This window comes from Capsicum annuum, chromosome 5, assembly GCF_002878395.1.
Source record: "Capsicum annuum cultivar UCD-10X-F1 chromosome 5, UCD10Xv1.1, whole genome shotgun sequence".
NCBI classification, from domain to species: domain Eukaryota; kingdom Viridiplantae; phylum Streptophyta; class Magnoliopsida; order Solanales; family Solanaceae; genus Capsicum; species Capsicum annuum.
The window spans coordinates 23,070,275-23,096,925 of NC_061115.1; the positions used below are offsets into that span (position 1 = coordinate 23,070,275).

Genomic DNA, 26,651 nt, shown 5'->3' on the forward strand with positions numbered 1-26,651 from the left:
TGAGTTAAATGTTTTATTATCAATGGAGAATTGACATGGTTTTATGTTGCAATAGAGAATGTTTTTCTTACATTCTAAATGCTCTTTTATGATTAAATGGAGGATTTCATGTCATTTATGAACGAGATGACCACCTTATGTTAAAGTCTTAAAAGAGAATGTTGTTGCATAAGTTTCCATATGCTATTTGAAATAATAACTCTCATGTGATGCTTAAATCTTTTAGTGGTCATTAACCTGATAATGAATGAAAGGGCTATGGACATGACATGATATGATATGGCTTGAAAGTATAGGTATGACGGTACCTAATACGAAATGCCCTTAGCATGAAAGAAATAAATATTTATAAGCATGAAGCAGGGTTTTAAAAGGCTAAATTGGGCTTAAAGGGAGTTAAATGATCACCCAAAGAAAACACGAGTTGAAAGACTCTTTGCTAGAAATGTGTTTTGCTGACGTAGAATTTAAAGATATGTTATTCAATAAGGGAGATAATTATGGTATCCTGTAAAGGGGATCCTTAAGGTATGCCTGCAAGAGTGTATACCATCATACAGAAACTCCAATCCTTGCAGCAAACTTGAATTGGGGGCTTGGACGATGAGTTAATGGAGAACTCATATAGATCGTGGTGTAATAGACTTATGGGGTGTACCATCTAGTTCAGAATTAAAGAAAAATGTGAGTCTATGTTTTACAAGAAGGACTGAAGCTCTTTAATTATGCCTGTGTGTTTTGATCTTTGTTGTGTTAAATTGTTTTCATAATGCTCTTGATTATTTTACATGAAATATATAGATTGTTCTCCATACCAATACATTTCAAGTATTGACCGACCCCGGGTTGCTGCATTTTCTCATATTGTAGGTTTTGAGGCGCAGTCCCATGTAGCAGTAAGCTTCCTTCAGAGTTCAGAGTCGGTGATCCTCCTTTGTTCAGAAAGAATTTACTTATGTATTAGTTTCTTATCAGATTCATGGTCCGAACGGGGCCTTGTCCTGGCTTAGACAAAATAAGTTATCAGTAGAGGTTTCATGGACTGCATTGGGTTTTCTGTTTTAGTATGACTTGATGTAATAAATGAATATGGGATTTTTCATGTTTTATTTTATCTACCGCTTTACATATGAATTATGTTTATGATCGTATTCTAAGGGGTCTCTCGGCCTTTGTGGTTCAGGATGCTTGTCTCGGCTAGGCCCTCGGCTAGGGTCGTGCCATCCTAATTCTTGTGTGTTTTGTATTATTAGTTCGCTTGGTCTTATATTGTTAATCTGATTATAAAGGATAGTAGATGTGTAGCTTGTCCATGTCTTAGCTCGAGTCGAAGCAGCTAGAGTTGGTTGTTCGAGTCGTTTGTAAGTTGATCAAGTAGTTGTTCTTATCCTTTGTGGTTTGTGTCCTGGGTAGAGCTGCCTAGGATGTGTGACTAGAGTTAGTCAGTTATAAATGTGTTAGCGTTATCACACTTGTCTTGTAATAGAGTTGTTAGTGATTATAGGAGTTTGTCATCACTTGGTTGCTTGAAGAAGAGTGGAATTTGAAAATCCTGATGGCAAGTCTGATTTTTACTTCCTTTGAGCAAGGAAGTTTCCACGTAAACTTTTAGTGTTCTTTACTTCATTGCAGTGTTCTTTACTTCATTGCACTATCTTCTCTTGGCATGCACTACACTTGTAGCTTCGGGACCAGGTCCTTCAGCACATATACTCCATATTAAGGGGACAAAGTAACACTAGTTGTTTTTGTATTTTTAACTTTAATAATCTTGCTTGCTATAAGTTTTTTCAGAGGGCACTCCATAGAAGACTCATCTCAAGTCTAGTGGGTTTCATGCTTAAACTAGATAATACACTCATCCAAAATCGAATTTTGCTGGTCGAGCTGAGGAATTATCATTGATTCTTCGAAGGAAGAGACATAGTAACTAGTTACACGTGTGGATGTGTTCGGCACGTAAGCCAAAAAAATTAGTGTCCAAAAAAATTTATGTATAATCTAGACACATACTAAAGGAGGCAGGCTGGGGAGGTAGGGGCATGTGATGGTGGGATGGAGGTTAGGGGATGGGGATTGAAGATGAGGTGTAGGAAGTGAATAAGACACGATCAACAAAGAACGCCACTTGTGGAACTTATTTTCCCTGCTTCCCATTAGGGCTACTTTGTCCAAATTTTTCTAGCCCAAATTTTTGACCAACCGAACATGAAAAAGTCTAAAATGATTTCCTTCCTACTGACAAATTCTGCTTGCAAAACAGAAGCAAATTGCAGGTTGCTACTTGTAACACTTGCATCTTTTTAAATAAAATCTAAGACAAACATCCACATAACCAAAATTCAGTTTGCGAACTCCTTGAGCAAAACAATTTCACTAAACAAAATACTAGTTCTCCCTCCCTTCTCACTGCAAGGTTAAGTTCAATAAGGAAAGCTATATTACATCTGCCATCAAATGATGGCCACTTTTGGTAGAATGAAATCAAAGAATCACCTATGTGCCACGGGGCAGACTATGCTCGTTGGCATTCTGTACTTCAACGGTCGTCAAGAGCAGCTAGGATCTATAACCATCATTATAGAAGTAACCCAAAGCTGTGCCACCGAAGGAATCACCACTTAGAGTGACGATAAACCAGACCTGGTCAATTTCTTTTGCCATGGGAAATTGCCCTTTTATGGATGAATATGCGCTGTTTGCATGAAGCAGATTTGTTTGTTCAACGCTTCCTCGTTTCTAGTCCTACCTCCAAGCGGATTTGTCTGTTCAAAGCTTCCTCACTTCTATAGTCCTACCTCCATTAACAACTTCAGCACCATGCCTACTGCAGTATGTACAATATCTTCAACCAGAACCGCTTGCAACCTCTGCTGCACGCTGTCTCATCATCTCCATGACAGCAGCTCTTCGCCGAGAATCAGACTGCTGCTGCGCCCTCCGCAGATGTTCTCTCAAATCTCTGTATAAAGGGTAAAAAGATAGCAAAATTTATTTCAATAATTAAATATAGCTGAAATTCAAACTTAGGAACTGCCAAAAAGGAGAGGCGGAGAGAGAAAGTGATTGGGGTTTTATGATTTTTTATTTTTTTATTTTTTTGCAAATCTATCAATCGCCTATTTGAACTATGTAAAGCATATCTAATCCCCAGTCGGATAAAGGAGGTTAACCACGGGTTGACAGCAAAGCATAAAAAATAATCAATTAACTATGATTATTCCTCAGACGAATATAGTGAAATGGCTCATATAGCCAAACCCCAATTATATTGGGTTGAAACATAGTTCGATTGATTCTAATTGATTGCTAATTGTAGCTAATGATGTTAATAGAATGAAATAGTCGCATTGGCTAATCATCATTGTAAGTCATTGTAATAACAATATCAATGACAAGTGACTGTGAGAAGTAAAGACTGCAAATATTAAGATGTGTACCTACATTACATTATTACACTGAACCCTGTTTATAGTTATATTCTAAACAATAATGATTTTCTATGTCGGATGCTAAATGCATTAATGTTCTAAACTCCTCTCAAGTTGGTGCATAAAAAGTAATTTGTACTAACTTGTTACAGATGTAACTTCTATGGATGTAACTTGGTGAAAATATTCGCAAGTTGATCATTTGACTTAACAAATTTGGTAAAAATATCTCCCGAGAGAATCTTTCCTCTAATAAAGTGATCATCAATCTCAATGTGCTTAATCCTCTCATAAGATTTGACGCAATATGAAGGACCACTCAATTATCACACACAATACCATCTGACTAATTTCTCCAAATTTTAATTCTCCGAGCAACTACTTGATCCCAACTAGCTCACAAGTTGCTATAGTCATTGCTTGATATTCTGCTTCTAGACTAGAACGAACAATCAACCCTACTATTCTTCTTCCCGTACACCAAATTACCTACCACTAAAACACAATATCTAGACTTAAAACGTTTATCAGACGATGCTACTGCTCAATCGGCATCTCTATATCCAGAGATCTGATCATGCCCTCACTCCTTCAAAAGTAGTCCTTTGCATGGAGCGGACTTTATACAACGATCAAATTGGTTGTCCGGACCAACTATGATCGCACAAATCCCAACAACAACCATCAACAAGCTTCCAAATACCACTTGCATGTAAAATAGACATCTCGTCAATCATAATTCATAAATGATAAAGTGCTTCACCAGAACACTTAGGGATGGAAACAACGGACAAAGATAATACAAAGGCATAGAAGTGCTGTCAGTTAACTAGAAAGAAACAAGTCCATAGTAGGTGCAGGTTTTGGTGTAGAACGTGAATCATTATAAGTCAGTAGTGGTGGCGTTGTTTCTAGAGATGTAGAAATAACGATAGATTCCTCAAGAGTCGATATAGATAAGACCTCACAGATATCTCGTCCCAAATAGACATTTCCAACCCTTGTTTCTTTTTCTTATCCAAGATATCACATCATAAAATGAAATATATCATTAATGTCTAATGTTTTGAGCCTTTTCCTAACCTGAACAACATATGGACGAATCAAGGGCATTCAACTTGGAATAAATATATTACCACAAGAGACTATATAATAGTGTGTTAACCTTCTTCCAAGGTGCTTGGGCATTTTCATCTACCTCACTAGTCATATTGGTTAAGTAATCTAGAACACCTTACCCTTGCACCACAACTGAACCGAGGAAGCCCAAGCTAATAGTTTGAACTTCCCATTAAGAAATACTGAAGTAATCGTGACACTTGAATTTCCAACTCCTAAATTTTTGGAACGTTTCATCTACCTCACTAGGCTTCTTAGTTAAGTAATCTTGAATACCTTACCCTTGCACCACAACTCAACCGAGGAGGCCCAAGCTAATAGTTTGAACTTCACAATAAGAGTTCTAAAGTAATCATGAAACTTGAATTTCCAACTCCCATACGTTTGGGACTACGGGCTCGTTTGATTGGGAAACAAGTTATCCCGAGATTAATTATCCCCGGATAAGTTATTCCACCCTCAATGTGGGATTAAAATAACACAACAATCCCGGGATAAGTTATCCTGTGATTTTATTCCAACCAAACATGGATTAGCTATCCCTTATCCCTCGCACCAAAAGAGCCCTAAAAGTATTAATCTGAGAGATATGGTTGGATTAAAGAGTACCAAGCAAATAATCACAAAATATAACAACGGTTGCCCAAAACTGAACAAAGAGAGCCAGATCAGTAAATCTGGTTGTCAGAACTACTCGAGAAAAAGTGGGTTCAGCTGTTTAGGCAGAAATCACCAAGCGCACCCCAAGAAGCACAAATCAGAAGCTGAAGTTGGTCAAGAACTAATCATGTGCTGCGTGGATCAAACACACCATCGGATAAGGTGTTGTTGCCGGCGCTCGACGAGTGCATTATAAGTAGCAGGTGCTGAAGGAGCTAAAAAAAAAGGCAGTCCAGTGCATTAAAGCTCCCGCTATGCGCAGGGTCCGGGGAAGGGCCCCACCACAAAAAGGAGGGATGCAACATCAGGAGCTAACTGGGCTTTTCTCGTCGGATCTTTCCTAGCGTCATAGTATTATTAGTTTTCGCAAAACAATGTAAAAAGCCGTGTTAACACAGACAGCCACTTAGGTCACCAGAAAATTGCACGGTGACTAATTTTCTTCCCCGGAAGAGGCTGATATTTTTGCACAACACTATTCTCTCAGCCGTGTTAACACAGACAGACACTTAGGTCACCAGAAAATTGCACGGTGACTAATTTTCTTCCCCGGAAGAGGCTGATATTTTTGCACAACACTATTCTCTCACCAAGGCTCTGAACATTATTAGGATGTCTATCTATATTATGACATTGAGCCCTATTAATAGTTATATACTACCCAGCATATAATAATCCTTATCCAGGTGAGACACTATATGCATTAAAATTCTAACAGATCATAAATATCTAAGGAAGCATTAGCCAACAAACCTGCAACGTGGAACATGGCATTCAGATACCTTGCATGCACGAGCATGCAACTGAAGGAGATACCACATCTTCTTACAGAGAACACAACCTCCAGAAACTCGTATTTTACACTGTATACCATGGCGGAAAAGCCCCTTAACTTTGCGACAGTTTGGATATTGACAAAGGGGAAAGCGACACTGAGAAGCATGCACCAAAAGATCAAGCATCTTCCTAAGCTGTAAAGTTGAGGGGAGAAATCATGTCAGATCTCATGTCTAGTATATATTTTGACTAAAATGAAAGAAAATGTAATCGAGCTAGAAGAATTTCATTTATATGTAAAAAGAACATCTACACCACAGAATACTAGTAAAACTGTAAGGTATCGTTTAATGCTTGTCCTCTTATCTTTCTCTTAGGAAGGAGAACAACATCAATATTTTTCTGTTTCATATGAATTTCAAGATATCCAATCGAGAAGATCTTGAGGAGATTTTGGAAAAATTTCTGAAAAAAAAAAAAGAACAGGTTTTTGCAAAAGATAAAATGCTTGGATAGCTCTGATCTTCCAAAGAAAAGTTAATCAAAAGACAGACCTGTTTTGAAAATTTGCAAATTCGCAAATTCACATCACAAATAAAATCTTGTATTCTTGCTATATACACTGTTTTTCATGGAAAATGAATGAAACAATTATCATTACTCACAGAAAAGGTCAATAAATAAAAGCTGTCCCATATAACTTAAAAGGGATTGATTTCCTTATGTGATCATTGGCACTTCTCACCATAGAAGCTAGCTTGTGGATTTAACCTAATGGTCGCAGCATCATTGATTTAGGTCCAAGATCCATTTCTTATCATATCGAATAAAATAATCGTTACTTATCAAAAGAGCTACATGGAGAACTTCGCTAAGTGTCTTTGTGGACTATTTGGTGGAAATAGAATAATTCTATAGGTGCAAGGGATCTAGAACTGATCCAAAAGTTGTAATAGGGGTCTAATAGACTAAACATAGGAAGCAGCACAAAGCCACAAATTACATTAAGGGCCAAGAGAATGCACCTGCAAAACTCGTAGTTGCCTAGCTTCTTTATTCTGTGCATCACGCTCAGCTGAGGATGGATGATTGGTCAACTTATGAGGATGATCAATTACACCATCTTTTTGGTAACAAGCATTGCAAACATCATAATCTGTGCAAACTTCACATCGCCAACCTTGACCAGTTTCTATATCAAGGTAACATATGCTGCAGGTTATCACAAATGCTGGTGCAGTGGGATTATGAAGGTGGTAAAGGACCATCATCGAGGAATGTTTTGCACGCCTCAGGGTATCATATTGGTAATGATTTCCCTGACAAAGGCTCAAAAATGCCTGTCTTGTATCAAAAAACTCACTCTCGAGAATTTCATCTTCATCCTTGGTGTCATGAGGTACCTCCTTGATTTCACTCTGGAAAATTTCATTGAATTTCTTAATCATGGAACCCAATACCTTTTCCAACTGTGAGGCAGGGGGGCAAGAGAAATACTTACTTGATAAAGTGTGTGCTTGTCTTTTTGATTAATAGGATGTCTTTCTCTATCTTCAAGTCTCTGCTCAGTTTCATAGCACCTGAAACAGTACCAATAAAAACCAAATGTCACAAAGAAAAACACTAGGGAATAAGGAACTTTCTCTTGAATGGTATGGTATCTCTTATTCGTACACCAAAAAGAATTTAACATAACTACATGTAACTGCATCCTTTTTCATTTTTTTTTGTGTGTGGGGGTGGGTGGGGGTGGGGGGTGGGGGTTCCTGAAATTCCCCAGGTTAAAATATTGATCAATATGCCATCTCTCTGTTAGCTAGATTTAAAATTACATAATGTAAAGACTGCGAAACCATATGAGTTAAAACTACCATGGACAGGGTGCAGCAAAAAACTGAGCTGCTTCACATAACGTACTTTTCTTGGGACAAATCGAATATATTTGGGTCTTTAAAGATGCTCTGCTGGAAAAGACACTATTATATATTCTCTACCTTCCCAGCATCAAATTTTCACACTTCAATCAATAAATATATTAGTTATACCCTATCTTTCACCAGAAGGGGAAAAGGAAGGAGGTTGAGAGAGGGGCGAAGGATAGTGTCTCCCTCTCCCCTCGACAACCAAAAATTGGTCTGTGAAGTTCTTTCACCTAGACAGCAACCCCACAACACCTGCAAGGGGGTTTCTTTGATTCTCTGTCAAGAAGATGGAATGTGAAAGTCTAATGAATTCCAGCAATGGATCTGCTAAAATAAATTTTCTATTGCATTCTGTTTGAATCCGGAAATGGACAATCAGCTCAGTTCAATCGATTGGTATACACTATGGGAACGTCTATGTCTATCAGAGGAATGACAGGAAATGCTAGTTGCTTTAAAAAATTTAAAGCCTGTCTTTGCTAATGTTTTCTTTCCTTCCTTGAACGTAGTACTGTATCTTTTCTAGCCTCGATATTTTTCTTCATATGATCACTATGGTTGCCTCTAAGATCTCATAAAATAAATAAATTCATAAACAAACAGTTGGTGTTGCCGGCACTAGCTCTGATGTATATCCCTTTAAAGGACTTGGCATCTAACTAAGACTTATATTCATTATGCATGTATGGAGGAAAAACACACACAGTTCATTGTCTACAGATGAGAAAGTTTTGACCATCCACATTCAAGGTTGCACAAGCATGATTCCATAACAACCAGAAAACTTGTAAAACTCTAAGCATATAGAGAGAGGAGATCCATACTTGTCACAAAGCTGAAAGTTCTCGCATTGCTTGCACTCCCAACGATTTCCAGAAACCATTAGAACGCAACAATGGCTGCATGCCTTCTGTAAATGAACCATAATAAAATCCTCCTTCATTGGAGAAATCGTTTCACCGAGCTGTGGGAAGTTTAAAGAAATGGACAGAGTTAAAAGTGCATATCAATGAAGAATGGCAGTACAGTCATCAGCTTTTGTAAAGATGAATGGAAAATAGAACAAAACAGAAACAAAACATTACACTAAGATAACAAACAAGAGCAACATTCTTTTTTTCTAATTGAGGTGGTGTCCAGTCCAACTTCTGTGGACGCTCGACTATTCCATAAGGTGCCGGCTACCTCCAACCAGCACAGGCGTGTGGAAGGCATAGATGGCAGATAGGAAGAAATCACCTAGTTTTTTTGTCACTGCTAGGGTTTGAATCCTCGTCTCTCATGGTTTTCAGTCACTGCATTAACGGCCACACCTTTGGGTGCATATAAGGAGTGCAAAGTTCACTCTAACGCAAAATACTTAATCATAGTTTAATTTCACGGAAGTTGCAACCCACAACTCCCATATTAACAGCAAATTAAACAACCAACTATCCAATATACAGAAACTAGAAGGACAATGAATAAACAAAGATGTTTAGAAATCAAAATTACTTTGCGCATTAGAAGCAGATCCTTAGATGCATTCCCAGAAAGATCAAGTTGACCAGATGCTTTCAGAGCTCTTTTTGTTATTGTCTTCCTTATCGTTCCCTTCTTAGTAGGCTGTTTTCTCTCATCCTCTTCCTGCTGAAGTTGGTTAATCATATCCTCTGCAGCACCAGGCCAATAGTCCCCATCAAAATAAGGAAGACGAGCAGCAGTAACTTTAGCTTTACATTCACCCCTGGGCTCGAAGAAATGGTCGTATAAATTAGTGAGCTCAACAACAATTTTTTCCTTCTCAGCTTTTCTTAACATTGATAAATACCTGAAATATGAAATACACGAGTTTAATTAATTAACAAATATGAGAAAATACACCTTATATACAGCAGTAAGTAATCTACATGAAAAAACATTATTAAGCTCACCACTCTCTGAGTTTGTCAGATTTTGGGGTCTTCTGAATTTCAGGATGGCAATATAAAATATAATCTTCACCCTTCAGTGGAGGACAAGCCCAAATATAACAACTCGTAAAACCACGCTTTTTGCAATATTCTAGATATCCAATCTGAGTGCAACATATATATACTGTATATTAATACAAACCAATAGAAAATATCTAGATCAGCAATTGGAAGATGCGAACAAAGATTACCAAAATTTCATGGTACACAAATGTGCGGAGAGCCTCTCCAGACACTGTTTTGATCTCTGGCCTGAAATATTTAACAGAATCTAGATACGAGAGATAAACACGGCGATGATTTGGCTGTGCGCATTCAGATCCAAATTCCTGAACATACATGCCAAACAGGCACACTTCCACGCCTTCAATTCTCTGAAATAACAATAACACCTGAAGAATGCAAACTTTTCAGTCCATAACTCAAACAATTATCGCCAATTTGCAAATGAAACATAAAAGACGAGAGTCCTATCAGAGGATAACACCAAGATTTAAGCATATCAAGACATAACAATGTCTGAACATTACTGCCTGGCATTTCATTAATCAGTAAATAGTCGTATTTCACAAACAAGTTTTAAACTTTACCAGAGTTGATATACGTGGCTCAAGACTTTGAGTCAAGAGGGCAGGTATTCAGAAAGGTGGTCATGTGGCTCCCATGCTCAAATTATGATCCAAACTTCCCCAAAGAACACCTTCTTCGCGTTGGACAGGAGGAAATTTAAAAAATTGAAAGGTATTCGAGATCAGGAGGGAGTTTTGAGACAATATTTCGGGTCATGGAAGATGAAACAAATGAATATGGACTAGACAGGACGACAAAACCATCATCTTTTGCATGTGAAACATCTTTTCTCTAATGGTACACCAGCCCTTACGGCCTTAACCCTATATATAGAATGGGAAAGGGTCAAACATACCCTTGAACTATTGATAATAGACCACTTTTATCCTTTGTTAAGTTTTGGGATCAATTTTACCCCTGCCATCTGTTTTTGGGCCCACACCTACCCTTACGTCAAGCAGGTGAAAAATCCCTCGCTTTTGGTGGCGACTTCTCATAAGCCACTACAAAAAGTCATCAGAGAAAAATTATATTTGTTTTTATGAAATCATTTTCGTTTTTTGAATCTATATTATAGTACTTACTAATGGAGTTACATGTTTAAAAAGAGAAATAATTATTTAGATACTATTTTTATTATTAAAAGGGAAATAACAGTTTTAGTCCCCGAGTAATTGCCTAATACCTATTTTGATCCTTGTGTTAGTGAATGAAGCACATTTAACCTTCAATTAAATAATTAAATAAAATGTGTAATTTTAGTCCGTAACCTAACTTGAAGCTAACACCATCAACTTTTAAATTATTTTCTTATCCACGTGGTAACATATTTAACGGTATGCTATTTACATTTTACCCCCCCACCCAACCCTGCAATTCCATCTCTCTCTTACATTGAAGAAATAAATCATGGAGAACAAAACAAGTAAGCAGACAAAATTAAGAGTATTCTGAAAGCTTTCCTGTAGCGCAAACAAATTTAAGAGTAATCTGAAAGATAATCCCATAAGTAGCCGTCTTTCTCAACAGTAAAAACCAGTAATCGAGGATTGTAAGTTGCAACACAGATCTATTTCAGCTGATGCGCCATCTGCTTAACTATTTAGTACTAAAAGAAAGAAAGTCAACATTAACCTAAGATTGTAAATAAAATCATATCAGTTGAACTGCTAGTAAAAACTAGTCTTGTTTTAGGAATGTTATTATTAATTATGCTACTGTGCAGTGAAACTTGACACAAAAAGGTTACTTGCACATAACAATTCTTCCTTATTCTTTGACTTGACTGACTATATTGCGCCATAGTTACGTTTCACTACAAGGAATTTGTGAAGCATAAACTCTAAGACTCTTAAGTAGTATACTGCATCTCTTCTCTAGGTAGTATACTGCATCTCTTTCACAACTACGAAAATTGTCTCCATTGAAGAGGATAACCACAGAATAAGAAGTTAACGGTGTTTAACATCAAATTAAGTTATAGGACTAAAATTACACGCTTTCTTTAATCAAAGGTTAAATATGCTTAGCTCATTAACAATAGGACCAAAAATAGAATTAGACTAACTCAAGGACTGAGAACTCTGGAATTTTTGGTTGCTACACATGACGGTAGATGTTACCCAAAAATAGACGGCATGGGTAAAATTGATCCCAAAACTTAATGGGGTAGAAGTGATCTAATTCCGATAGTTCAGGTGTAGTTTTGAGCCTTTTCCGTAAATAGAAAATTGTTTCTGGTAATTCTTCTAAGGAAACAAGGACCATGCTCCAAACCAAATCTCTATGACGTGACTATTACTGAGCAGAATCTATTTCAAGTTTGAAAATTTGTGGTTGCCAGTTGAGGGATTTGTATATTAATGTTGGTAGATTTCTTTGCGCTAATGGAACACTGAATCATGTACTGACAAAAAAATTACTACTTCTGAAAGGAAGGCTGAGGGAATGGAACAAAAGCAAGGAAACGAACTTCGTCCACAAGGCACACAATTGGATAATGCAGTGGAAAATGATAATATACAGTAAGAAGACTTTTTGGTCAGGGATAATTCACTGATGGTAGGAGAGGAAACGTCAAATTCACTGTTGTAGTAGACTATTGACTCGATTTGTGAAGATCATCAGACTGGTTGTTCTTATATTCTTGAACTTACCATTTTAATGCTTCACGGCCATTAGAGTAAATCCATATTCTCATTGTGAACTTGGGAGAATATTTGGACTCTAAATTTTATATTACTTGTATGACCGCATACATTGCCTGCGCGCTTGGACGCAACAAGTTTTTGTATTAATATTTATATGCAGGAGACTATGTTCAGCATGGGGGACCACTTTACCATCAAAAAAGAGGGGAGATTTAAGGCTTCTTTTTTTGTGAAAGTGTTAATTTATTTTTTTTTGAGGAGGAGATTTATGGATTCAAAGGCCAATTGAAATAGGAGCGTGACATTATCAGCACTGAGCAAGTGATACATCTCTAGGCTCAGATGGTTATTCTATGGGTTTTTATTAAGCTGCTGGTCATTAGTCAAAGCTGATGTACTGAGAGCTCTCGATTTCTTCTTGAAACATTAACGCTACTTTGACCTTAGTTCCAAAGAAGAATGATGCATTTGAAGTGAGGATCTCAAACCTATAAACCTGATAGGGTCACTTTACCAACTAGTATCTATTTGGGATTAACTTAAGGTGTCAAGCATAGAGCAGATTGTATATGGGAACGGACGACGACAACAACATACCCAGTGTAGCCCCACAAAGTGGGATCTGGGGAGGATAGAGTGTACGCAGACCTTACCTCTACCTCAGAGGTGAGGTAGAGAGGTTGTTTACGATAGAACCTAGGGTCAAGACAAAAACAGACTAGAAAAAGATGTAATCTTAAGGGGATTCAGATAAATGTGAAAGAAGGTTAGCAAATCAAAAGCAGCAGTAATTCTCATTGGGAGGGAGACTAGTACTAGTCAGCAGTGTGCCGGATTCACTTCAGAAATCTGTGATGTCTTTATTTTCTAAACCTGCTAAGATCGAGAGAAGAACTGAAAAGATAAGGAGGAACTTCTTGGCAATGATTTAAGACGCAGACTTAATTTGGTAAAACGGAATGTTCTTCCCAAGTCTATCGGAAACAGCCTCTCTACCTCACCTCTGAGGTAGTGGTATGGACTGCGTACATTCTACCCTCCCCAGACCCCACGATGTAGGGATGTAGGAATATACTGGGTATGTTGTTGGAATGTTCTTACCAAAGCTAACAATGATGGTGTTTGAGGATTAATGATCTCTGACTACAGAATAAAAGCCTGTTAAGGAAGTGGTTAAGGAGATAACTCAGAAGTAGATGCCCTTTGGGTTGGTGCGATTAAGAACAAATATGGAGCAGAGAGCAATGACGTACTAGAGAAGTCAAAACTGCCTTAGGTGTTCCAATTTGTGAAGAACTGGCACTGTCATAAGTCTCAAATAGGGATCAAGGTGGACAATGAAGTGCAGATCTTCTTCTGGAAGGATAAGTGGATTGGAAATGAGCCACTGAAGAGCCAGTTCCCAGAACTGTACATTTTTTACTGGCAGCAAATATATCAGCTTCTTTGGCAGACAAAAGAGAGAATGAGAAGGAATATCAGCTCCAGATGGAATCTCAATGAACGAGAGGTTAACAGTGCTGTTGAACTTTTTAACCATTCAAATCTCAGTGACTGAGAAGACGCCATCAGATGGTTGATCAACAGCAAAGGAATGTTTACAGTGTCTTCTTGCTACAAGATTTCACATGAGAAGTGAATCTAAGAAAGCCTTGGCCTTAGCAGCAAATCTGGAATGATAAAGCTCCTTTCAAGGCAGCCTGTTCACTAGGATTGTGAGTAAAGAAGCTTATCCTAATCATGACAATCAACAAAAAAGACGGCAGGTGAAATTCAGAAATGCCTCCGATATGGGAAACAATCAGAGAGCATTTCCCATTAGATTTGCCACTGCAACCTTAACACCCAACTATGGCAGCTTTTTCTGAATATTACTGGTCTGCACTGGGTCATGCCTTGTTCAACAGCTGAGTTGCTGCAACAGTATTGGGCAAAGAAAGAACTAGCATAGGCATTGGATCAAGGATCCTGCATCATTTGGTGGACTAATTTGACAGAGAAACAGTGGATGTTTCAATGATTTTACTGATTCTATCGTTAACATGAAGTTTAAATGTATATTTATTTGTTTTGCTCATGGTGTAGATTGGAACATGTGAGTGACGTTGAATCAGTTTTCAAATGTTAGAAGCCCTAAAAGACAAGGATATTAAATTAAAACAGTGCTTTGCTCTGTTTCCTTATGTAAATACTGTACAGCTGCTACAGCACATCCTTTGTTGCTTATTTTATCTTTAAAACCACCATACCTTTTCAAAATAAAAGTTATCCAGATACTCCTGAAACTCACTCTCAGTAAAATAGTGCCAGATAAGGATCTAGTTCTAACAAAAAAATATCTTGTAGTAATTAAATAACATGTATAACATTCATTCAAATCATTAAACCTGAATTGACATTCATGAGAATGATTCAGTTCTGCATGAAGGTACCTTTGATTTATACGGGAACTCCAGCGGATAGTTCTCTTCCTGAAAAATATCAAGAAACCGTGGTTTCACTTCTAACTTTTTGTCCACTGATGACACAACTCTTACAACAAGTCCTTCCGCTCCAGGAACCTGCAAACGAAAATAAGGAGGAGCCAAATTAGGAAGGCACAAGTGAACTTGTCAACACCACTACCAAATACTAAATGCAGAAACAGAAGTTAGAACAAGCTAAAGGTTATATATTTCCCAACGCGAAAGAAGCATTGACGGAAAAAAGGCTGACGAGAGTTGACTAATTCACGAAAAGCGCGAACTCCGTAAGCTAGCGCTAACTCCATAAGCTACCTTAGAAGGAAAATTCACTTTCAAACACCTTTAGACACTTATAGTTGCAGATCAGGACCCTAGAACTTAAACTTCTAGTTTTTCCCTCAAGAAGACTGGCCCTAATCAACTGGACTATAACAGTACAGGTTAAAGTAAAAAAATGCAGCATCCACAGAAAGAGAAGACCTTGATTTGTGGATGTTTAAGCCTATTGATTTTTATACAATCCAACTGCCCTCCGAGGTTGAAATGGAGAAGGTATACCTGAGTGTTATGCGATAAGGATACTATCGAATTAAAAAGGTTAGTCTGTCAAACAGATAAAAGTCCAACAGGAGTGAATGTTAAATTGTTGTAGTCCAACACCCACAAAATTTATATTCCAAATATACGAATACTAAGATGGATGTACGACCATACAAGATTAGAAAAAGACTAAAAGTGATCAGATTCGCCAGAAAGTGTAGGAAGTGCTTATTAGCGCCTATTAAGGAAGAAATGAGAAGGCCTCTTGAAATGATCTGGTAAAGGCATCAACCTTCAAAGCACCAATCAGTAATTCTGAAACTGTGCTGAGTGAAGGTGTTTAAAAGGATAAGCTAGACCTAAGATCACATGGAAAGGTCGTCTTGAAGAGCCTACAATCCTTAGAATCCATGCAAACTTGGTGAAAGAAAGAGCATAATGGAACAAGAAAATTTATATAAACAATATCAATTAGCTGGGAATGTGATTAACCATGCTAGTACATATACCTTAGATCCTATGCTTCCTAGGAGCCATTTGTTATAAAATGATTAAGTATAGAGGTTGAGATTAATATAAATGGACAAACATGGTCAGTCAGAATTCACATAATCATCCCCAAAGTGTTTGGAACGGAGTGTAGTAGTAGTCGATGTTGTTTACTTATAAGAGGAATCAAGTCTCAATGCATTAATCATTATCACTGCAAAACATTAACGAGTTAGCCAAGCCAATTGACTTACCTCATCATACCCTTTTCCATCACGCTTTGCTCTTTTTATCCGTTCATCCTTCAAACTATCAGCTAATCGTTTCTCAATGTGTTCACTAAGATGTGTTTGAGGCAGATCTTTTGCTCCAAGAACAGCACTTTGTGGTAAGGGCTTGCGCTCAGCTCTTTCAACTTCTGCTATGTAGCAATTGGGACAGGTATACTCAGCTTGCCCACCATCATTCCTTCTACCGTTGAATAAAGCGCAAATTTGATGTTGCCAAGCTTCACACTTATCACATTGCACCCACTGCGCAAAGCAGTAACCTCTTATATAATGAGACCCAAAAAAATTAATACTAGATGAAAAGAAACATGTTATTGATAAAACCATCGACCATACAAGTTTCCACATAAAATGCAAAGAGTTAGACAGATACCCATTCTTCAGTCTCCTCATCATTTCTCTTTTTCTCCATCCTTGCCTTTAGAATAGTGGTTCCATCAACAACGATGGTGTCACCACGGGCCTCATTATAACATGGAATGCAGAAGTAGTGTCGTGTATCACCGGCTCCAATGGTATAATACATCGCATTACGTTTAATACGAGCACCACATGGAGAACAATATATGGGTGGAGGTTCAAAATTTAGCTTCTCAACTGCACATAACTGACACGAATTTTCACTCATAGAATGCTCCATTGCTTGATTTTTTTCTGCTTTCGCTTTGCTCTGACAAGCAAAACAGAACAGAAAGGAAAAAGTTTACTCATACAGATTAGAAATGAAACCAAACATGTCGCCAAATAAAATCCATACATAGCAACAAATCAGACTCTTGTCCAACTACATGCACCGAGGAACAATATAAAAGTTAACAGTTCTATTAAGTCTACATAACATGGTAGAAGGATTACATGAAAGAAGTTAGAATAGTACATTTCCTGTAAATAGCACGGCACTTCATTATCACCTTTCTCAAAAGAAATAGCATAGCACTTCATTATCATCAGCAACAATTATTTAAGCCTTATAGTCCTTGAGAGTTGACAAAAACTAAGGTCTGACAGATCTTATTAGCCACTTACTGACTAGACTGATAATTAAGACAAATAACTATCCAAATTACCCATTCTTCTTCTTTCAACTTCAGCTAGAGGACAACGAACTATTAATTTAAAAAAAAAAATTATAACAATGGTGTTATGGTGGAGCTTGCCTGGCGCCTGCACCTCGACTAACTTACCGGGTACTTCCTATCTCCAACTAGTACAAGTACCAAGTAACTTCGTCCCCAAACAGAAATTTTATACAAGTTTTTCTTTTTTTTTGCTTCTTCTAGAATTCGAACCCTGGTCTTCATGGTCTATTCCAGATTTGCGACACCCTCGAGTGCATACAGCAAATTATGAGTGACTGACCAACAGAAGAATCATTTCAGCTGAATGCAAGACAATCTCAGTTCACAGTATGAACTCATAACTTATATACTTGGCCAAGGTGTAGAAATGCTAAAAGAATTTCTGAAAACATGTTTTCTCTTTAATCCTTTAAGAACTCAGGCCACTTCTTCATAGGGAAGGTTACCGAACATCCGTATTTTTGACTAACTGGTTATCAAGTTCTTATCTAGATTCTAGAAAAAGAAAAGTAAAACACTCGTTGAATGATAATTTCTTTAACAACCAAACTGCTACAGCATGAACGATATAACACTATGCCCGAAATATATATGACTGACCTGGCCTATCCACTGTCTCAGACCTTTAATGTGTTCCCGGACCTGCTCTGGGGTAAAGAGCTCCATCATTGAGACACCTTTTATTTTAGGCTTCCCAGGTTTGGATCCAGTTGTATTTTCCGAAGGTGCTGATGTATTTTCCTGTTTAGGCTGATCTACATCCTTCTCAGTATTAACATTTTCCTGCTTCACAAGACAGCCTGGATTACTTGATGCAAGAGAATCACCAGCAGGCCTTTGGGTGTATGTATCATCCAAATTATCTTTTGCTATATCAGTACTCCCATGACTAACTTGCACAGAATTTGCAAGAGCTTCCATCTTTACTTCAGTGACTTCAGCCTTCATTACCACAGCATCGTTCTGTTCAACAAGCTGAGCATCTTGGAAAACATTAGATTCACAGGCCGAAACTGGCACAAAATTTTCAGTTTCCAAGATATGAGGTTGGGAAGATGGTTCTATCTTCATGCGTTTAAGAGAAGGCTGCAAATCTTCGGGAGTTTTAACTGCCACTGGAGTCAGGTTGCCAGTCAACTTAGAAGCACTTTCAACGGCATGAAAGGTTCTACAAGTACCATTGAGGGAATTTGTCATATCAGAAATATAGCCAGGACGAGCAAACACTTTCTGCTGTGTCTGCACAAATTTCTTGACAGGAATGCAAACAGGACAGTTTACATTCTTGCACTGCTTATAATGATTAATTAAAACTTTTGTTTCAGGGCACCGAAGATACCGGCAATCAAATTTACTGCATCTTTCCATATGCCTCAATAGTTTTTGTGCATGTATGCAATTGTATTCAGGACATTTTCCTTCAGGAGCAGAACATCGACGTGCATGAATCAAAAACAACAGCCACCTCTGCTGATTAAGATACTGCCGTTCACGAGGAACGTTACCAGATCTGTGCACGGCACTGCTCGAATTATTGGTTTCAACTGTTCTATTAGCAACAGATTGACTGGCCAAAGATCCCTCTGTAGATAAATTATTTGGCTGAGCTTCCTCTTGCGTGGATGTTCTCTGACGCAATTCCTCTTGTGCAGTATTAGGTTCAAAGAAGCTACCTGGTATCTGAGACACATCTTGAGATTTGGGATACCATTCACGCTGCAATACTGCACCTGAGTAAACTCCATTAGAGAGATGGCTTAAACCAAGAATCAGCAATGAGCTGGTTTGGATGCAAAATTATCGCATTGGATCTAAGATTAAGAAAGTAATGAATAGATATCCTGCTAGCTAAATAAGAGAAGCAGCTGATTACCTTTAGATTGGCTTCCAATCATATTTTGTTGAAACTGATTTTGCAGGGCTTCATCATGATTTTCAGGCTCAGATTTTACTTGACTGCCAGGATTGGACGGCAGCTGAGCTCCAAAAGCATTGCTCCTTAGCAGAAGTTGTTGCTGCCAACTTTGTTGCTTCTGTTGGGATAAACGTTGAGCAGATTGATGTTGATGCTGAAATTGTTGAGGTTGATGAGAAGATAAATGGTCATCTCCCAGATAATGCTGGGACTGAAGGTTCATCTTCTCTGATTGAACAACAGGTTGAACCTTTGCATTTGGCATCTGCTGAGACGCAGTCAAGTTCAACTTATTGCTCATCAAAGGAGAGTTTATTTTTGACATGGACTGTAAGGCTACAGGGCTCAAGCTGTGACTACTGATGACTGTCCCTGCAGAAGGCGCAGGATTATACAAGTTTTCAGACAATTAAGTCTCAGTGTTACTAATACCATATCTATCACCTGTTATTAAAAACAATGAAATACTTCTAATATTATCAAAACATGAAAGGTAGCATATTAAGTCTCAGGATTATACAAGTTTTCAGACAATTAAGTCTCAGTGTTACTAATACCATATCTATCACCTGTTATTAAAAACAATGAAATACTTCTAATATTATCAAAACATGGAAGGTAGCATATTGCAGGAATGAGCTTAAAGGTATCTGTTGTACTGAGTTGTCACCTTGTGTTGCTGGTTGCTGATGTTGATCAAAATGTTGAGGTAACAACTTTGGAGAGTTTCCATACATGGTAGCGGATGTACAACCCTCAGAGACTCCAGGACCATTCAAATGCTGCAAATTGTTTCCAATCATTACAAGCCCCTCATTTAGAGGTGCAGTTGACTGTCCATAGGATCTACTCTGCAATTCTGACCTGATTCCACCACCCATCTGGCTGCCAAGTGTATGCAGTATATGGCTATTTTGACCAGAAATATGCTGCTTTTGTTGTAGTGGCTGTGACACGGTTGTGGAATCAACGCCAGAAACGGCAGCACCACCGTTAGATGATTCCAAGTTGATGTGAGATTGTACACTGGCATTATTATTGGAATTATCACTATTACTAAACCCAGGAGTGGGAATCATTTGACTTGTTATTCTTTGTCCACCCATGGATGGTACCACGTTGTTCCCACCAGAATTGATCGAGAAATTGGATGTAGACTGCTGATATCCATTTGCTAAGGGGCCTGCAAGGATGAGTTCTGTTACACCAGAGTGAAGTAAATACCTTATTAATTTGGAAAGAAATAATGCCTAAAGTAATATCATCAACATAAACAAATGAAACACCATGCATACTGCCAGAGGGGAAACTGGTCGTCCGCACGAAGCCTCCAGAGTTAACAGCAGAGGATGTAATAGTACTTCCAGCAGTCGCGGAACTGTCGACGGATGATGTCCCAATGAGGGACGAATTCAAACTTCGGGGCATGCCTGGAGTTGGTATCATTGTACCAATGGAGACGGATGAATTAATGTGTTGACTATGATTATTTCGAGGAAGGCGTCTAATCACGGAAAGTAATCGGTTCTCCAGAGTAGATAGATCCATATACTCCTCCTAAAAGCATGAAAAAGATGAAGCTTCATTCACAAATGAACAGAAAAGACTTTTCATGATAGCACAATCTTCTACGTCATACTATATAATTATAAAAAAAAACTGAAACAACAATAAACCTTTGTCGAAGCACTCTTAAACAAGCTCTCCTCCAGGCGTTTAACTAGATCCACAACCCTCTGTGGTTGCATCTCCTGGGCTTGCTGCTGCTGCTGCCGCCGCATGAGATACTCATAGCTGGACAATAGAAAAGTTGTAAAGTTCACATCAGCTATCATCAGATAACTCAGCAGCAATGTGGAAGAATCAATTCCATAAAATAGAGATATAACAAATAATTGGGAAGTTCAGAAGAAAAATCATGAATAATGCAAAAACAAGAGCATTCTTTTGGACAGAGAGTACATTATGGAGAATCTGAAAATAATGAACCAATAAGCTCATTAAACAACGTAATTCAAGTAGTGAAAACACCCAAAAAATTCTTTACGTTCACACACCATTTCCCTGTGATTTATCAAGTGTTTATCCTCAAATGAGGGACAGTTCCAGTTCATATAATACCATGCCAACCACTTATTACTTGGTGGAAATACATTTTCAGACGGTTTGCGAAAAAAACAGAGGGATCAAAGGTATGCGTTCCCTAGAGCCAAGAACAAGAAGAATATATCCACCAGGTTGACTCACCCCACTATAAGTAAGGTCGATATTGATTTACTTCTTAAACTCTTAAGGATCAACCTCCCAAAGTCCATCAACGTTTGGTAATAGAAGAGCAGATCACAAATCCCTCCACAAGTTTTTGCAATAAAACAACACTTACTCTCTTTCATCATCTTCTATTGGTCTAAATATCAACTACGTAACTCTAGTACTTCAAAGTTGAAGTCCTTTCTAAAACTCCTAACTAAAAATACTTTAATAAACTTTCAACACCTAAACAGAACAACAGCCTGTTGAAGCAACTTTCAAGAGAGTTAGTACTTTATAGTAGCAAAAGAAAGGCAAAACCCAGCTGATGAAAATATAACATAGTCAGTTTGGCCCCCCTAAACAAGCCATTTAGCAGAAGACTTGCTTTCAAATATGTTCATACTGGAAAAACTTAAAGAACAAAATATGTGTATCCAGCCTCTGATTTTCACATATAACCTCCACCAACAATTCTTCCAGCATATAGTTATCAAAGAAAATGTGTTAAACTAATGCTAACAAATTGGTCATCGGTAGCTCTTCCCCTCAGCCTGTGTCTACACCATCCAACTGGCAACCCCACATTCCTCCCTAATAGGATTAAGGAAGAAATAAATCATCAACAACAACATACCCAGCGAAATTCCACTGGAAGGTTAGAATGTACGCAGACCTTACCACTACCTCGTGGGGGTAGAAAGGCTATTTCTAAATCGCCTTAAGAAAATATTAATGGACGCCTAGATATATAATATATCTTCCTTTTTATTTAAAGGAAAAACCTTTGTTGATTTTAAGATCAAAAGAAAAAAGACAGAGAAGTATATTATCCTACATCTTCCTTGAAATATATCTGCGAACCCTCAATAACTCAGACTCCATATTGGGCATAGTACGATGGACAACTGGATTTTGCATCTGCATAGGAGAAGGATTTCCATTCTGCTGGGGTAGCCCAGGCAAAGAAGTGCCACTTTGATTTGGAACCTGCCCTGAAATCTGCCCCGACGTATGCTGGAAATTCATTTTTTTTCTTGTATCTTTCTAAATAAGGTATACTTCATAAGTGGACTATCAGGACCCATTCAAATGGTTGAGAATCCCATACATCATTGGCTTTTATATGAATATCGGGAATATTGTGAAACCTGCAGTTCAAATAATACCAAAGATAAATAAAAGATTAATTTACCACGTTATCTAAAAGCATTACAGGAGAATTGAAATCTGAAAAGGATATTAGAAAAAACAGTAGCTACAACATGATGCAACTGATAAGGAAAAAGAATAACAAAAACTAATTCTCATGTATATGAACAAGAAGGTAAGGACAGGAACAGCACTACATTCCTTGTGACCAGGACTCCAATTAACTTCATCACTAAACAGACTCTACAAATATTTCAAGAGCGAGAACATTGCATAAATTGAGCAAGAACAAACGAAAATACTAACTGATACTACACTTAACTCCGAATGAAAAACAGTGAGTGATTATGTTGCCCATTTCGGGGTGGAAAAGAGATATACAGGTGATACAGCTAAATTAAATTCAGATGACTATGTATGACATGGATTGAGTCAGACACACAAATTGTACATAATTGTCAACACCAACATCGTATTCTGCTAATGAACTTTCACTAATCAAAAACAATAAAAAAAGAAGTATATTATTATGTGGTTCAAAACACAGTCCAAGGTACTGATACCATGTTTGAACAACTATTACATTAACCATATTTGATCAACATTTACATTCACCATATCCAAGAAGCAAGATGGTATAATCACTTAATCAACCAGTTGTATACTCAAGCAAGAGGCCCCTGAGACACTCTCTAAAGCTGAGCTTCCATAAAGCCCTAATACTCAGTGCACAAGATTGATCAAGCAGCAGTATCACCTCAAGACTTGAGCTGAACACAACTGTTCAACTAGTTTAAACTCAGCCAATGTGAGCTTCGCAAAGTACAACCATTCCAAAAAATCTAGATTTATGCACATTATGGCAAGTCAACAGCTAGTATAGAAATAGTCAATGATCATGACCTTAATAGAGCAAAAAGGATTATAAAGATTCATAGAGTCGACACGAACTAGTTTAACCAAAAGAAAAAAGGGGAATGCAATGGAAAGCAAAAAGAAGCTCAGCTAATTAAAATTGTGTTAACCAAATTAAAGATGACAAAAATTATCAGACTTAATAAATGAACTAATTACAACAACATACCCAATGTAATGTGTAATCCCACAAGTGGGTCTGGGAAGAGTAGTTTGTATGCAGACTTTACCCCTACCTTGGGAGGTAGAGGTGTAGTTTTCGATAATAAATGAACTAATAACACAACAACATACCCAGTGTAATCACACTCGGTATGGCGAGGGTAGTGTGTACACAGACCTTACCGCTACCTTGGGAGGTAGAGAGAGTGCCAATAATAGACGAACTTATAACAACAACAACAGCAATAACAATACACCCACTGTAATCCCACGAGGGGGCTCCAAGAGAGTAGTGTATACGCACTCCTTAACCCTACTTTGGGAGGTAGAAAGTATTGTTTCCAACAATAAATGAACTAACAATAACAACAACATGCCAATTGTAGTCGCACAAGTTGGATCTGAAGATGGTAGTGTGTACGCAAACCTCACTCTACCTTGGGAGGTAGAGAGACTATTTCTGACTATAAATGAACCAATAACAACAACATCATACCAATGTAATCCCAATTCCCACAAGTGGGGTCTCAGGAGAGTAGTGTGCACACAGACCTTACCCCTTACCTCTACCTGGGAGGTAGAGAGGCATTGTTTCCGACAATAAATGAACTAATAGCAACAAAATATCTCGTGTAATCCCACAAAGTTGAGTCTAGAGAGAGAAGTGTACGCAGACCTTACCCCTTACCCCTTTTTGGGACGTAGAGAGGCATTGTTTCAATTAATAAATGAACTAATAATAACAACAATATGCCCATTGTAATCCCACAAGTGGGGTATGGGGAAATTTGTGTGAAAGCAAACCTCACCCATACTTTGGGAGGTAGAGTGATTGTTTCCGACAACAAATGAACTCATAACAACAACAAGAACATACCAATGCAATCCCAATTCCCACAAGTGGGATCCGAGGAGCGTAGTTTGCACATAGACTTTATCCGTTACGCTTACCTGGGAAGTAGAGAGGCACTGTTTTTGGTAATAAGTGAACTAATAACAACAACAATAACATATCCCGTGTAATCCCACAAGTGGGGACTGGTAGAGTAGTGTATAGGCACACCTCTCCCCTACCTTTGGGGGTAGAGAGGTTGTTTCCGATAATAATGAACTAATAACAACAACAACATACCCAGTATAATCACATAAGTTTGGTCCCAACTGGGGTCTGGTTAGGTAGTGTGTATGCACACCTCGCCCTCCCTTGGGAGGTAGAGAAGTTGTTTCCGATAATAAATGAACTAATAAAAACAACAACATACCCAGTATAATCACATAAATGGAGTCGCCAGTGGGGTCTGGTGGAGTAGTATGTATGCACACCTCACCCCTACCTTGGGAAGTAGAGAGGCTGTTTCCGATCATAAATGAACTAATAACAACAACAACATGCCCAGTATAATCACATAAGTGGGGTCTGAGGGTAATGTATACGCAGACCTTACCCCTTACCCTATCTAGGAGGTAGAGAGGCATCATCTCCGATGATAAATGAACTAATAAAAGCAACAATATACCCAATGCAATCACATATGTGGGATCCCCAGTGGAGTCTGGGGAGGGTAGTGTGTACACAGGCCTTACCACTACCTTGATAGGTAGAGGCTTTTCTGATAATAAATGAACTAATAACAACAATAACATACCAATATAATCAGTCCCCAGTGTGTACTCAGACCTTACCACTACCTTGATAGGTAAAGAGACGATTCCCTATAATAAATGAACTAACAAATACAACAAAAACATAGCATTATTTATCCAATTCAATGAATACATAAAAAGCCCTAATTTTTACTTTTTTAAAAAAAAAAAAAAAAAATTGGACATTATCAACAAGAAGCCATTTTTCATAGGAATAAATTCAAGCAAACTTAATCCAAAATACCCATATAAAAACATTCAATCACATTTTCAATTTCAAAAATTCAGGCAAAAATAACACTAAAATTCCCCTAATTTTAGTACCAATAAAAAAAATCAACGAAAAACTCGATTAAATCCCCAAATTTTGCTAGGGTTAACAGTCGAACCTTCAAGATCGAGTGATAGACTTGCGAAGATAAACCGGCGGCCGCGGCGATGATTATACCGGCAACGGTGGCGCGACGGCGAGACGGCGAGACGGCGAGACGGCGAGAGGAGCTTTATGGGAATTGGTGAAAAAGTTGAGGTTTGGAAGACTATTGGGGGTAGATTGTAATTTAATTAGCTTATTGGTTATTTTGGGGGAAATTATAGATGTTTACAAAAAAAATTAGTACCAAATTTTTTTCATGTTTTATAGGATAATATTGCTGAAATATGGATGTTGAATATTGAGTAAAATTAAGAAGAAATATAGATTTAGTTACAAGATTTTATTCAAGAAAATCTAATCTTTCAAATCAAAAAGAGTATAAAATTGATGAAACAAATATGAAAAAGACATAATTTGGTCATGTAATTATAGAATCAGTAATTTTGTATCGTCGAGTCACGCGTTGACTTCATTATGGCAAGTGATTTCGGAATAACATGTTCATTTGCAACGTCACTTACTGAAAAATTAATCTTATTTTATCTCGAAGATGTGTGTATGACAGAATTTTTTCTCATGCGATTTGGGATGTAGGACGCGTGTATCTCATGTAGTTTGTTATGTATGACGCGTGTGTACTTGTTCAACTTTATAATAGTTTAAGTATCTACTTGTGCATACTTAAAGTTGAAGGGCATAGATGACAGTTGGGGTCAAGTTTAAATTGCATGTTTATGTATTATGACTATTGATAAATATTATTCCTTGAACATACCTATATATCGCATATTAT

At 37.8% G+C, this 26,651-nt stretch overlaps 1 protein-coding gene across 4 annotated transcripts; it reads right to left on the reverse strand.

Moving 5' to 3' along the window:
- Positions 1-2,281: 2,281 nt before the first annotated feature.
- Positions 2,282-26,222, reverse strand: LOC107870442 (histone acetyltransferase HAC1). 4 transcript variants are annotated; one of them, XM_047412627.1, is made up of 18 exons: positions 25,872-26,222; positions 22,448-22,760; positions 21,036-21,153; positions 20,655-20,916; positions 20,030-20,542; positions 19,318-19,731; positions 18,045-19,168; positions 16,739-17,035; positions 16,330-16,608; positions 15,014-15,142; positions 10,053-10,253; positions 9,823-9,965; positions 9,404-9,719; positions 8,734-8,873; positions 7,489-7,567; positions 7,013-7,405; positions 5,964-6,181; positions 2,282-2,962 (listed from the first exon to the last, which is right to left on the reverse strand). In XM_047412627.1, the coding sequence occupies exons 2-18, from the start codon at positions 22,636-22,638 to the stop codon at positions 2,848-2,850; spliced, it is 4,932 nt and encodes a 1,643-aa protein (XP_047268583.1). In that variant the 5' UTR covers positions 22,639-22,760; positions 25,872-26,222; the 3' UTR covers positions 2,282-2,847. The 4 variants fall into 4 exon arrangements, with proteins under 4 accessions (XP_047268583.1, XP_047268582.1, XP_047268581.1 ...); XM_047412626.1 differs by having other exon boundaries at positions 18,045-19,174; XM_047412625.1 differs by having other exon boundaries at positions 20,646-20,916.
- Positions 26,223-26,651: the final 429 nt, after the last annotated feature.

Bases quoted from the DNA above. Each gene is read 5' to 3' on its own strand.
- LOC107870442 (XM_016716976.2), bottom strand. From the start codon at position 22,638: ATGAATTTCCAGCATACGTCGGGGCAGATTTCAGGGCAGGTTCCAAAT. The intron at 9,720-9,822 runs GTGAGCTTAATA...TTCATATTTCAG, and splicing joins TCTGACAAACTCAGAGAGTG to GTATTTATCAATGTTAAGAA. The intron at 2,963-5,963 runs GTTTGTTGGCTA...CCCTTTATACAG, and splicing joins TGCCATGTTCCACGTTGCAG to AGATTTGAGAGAACATCTGC.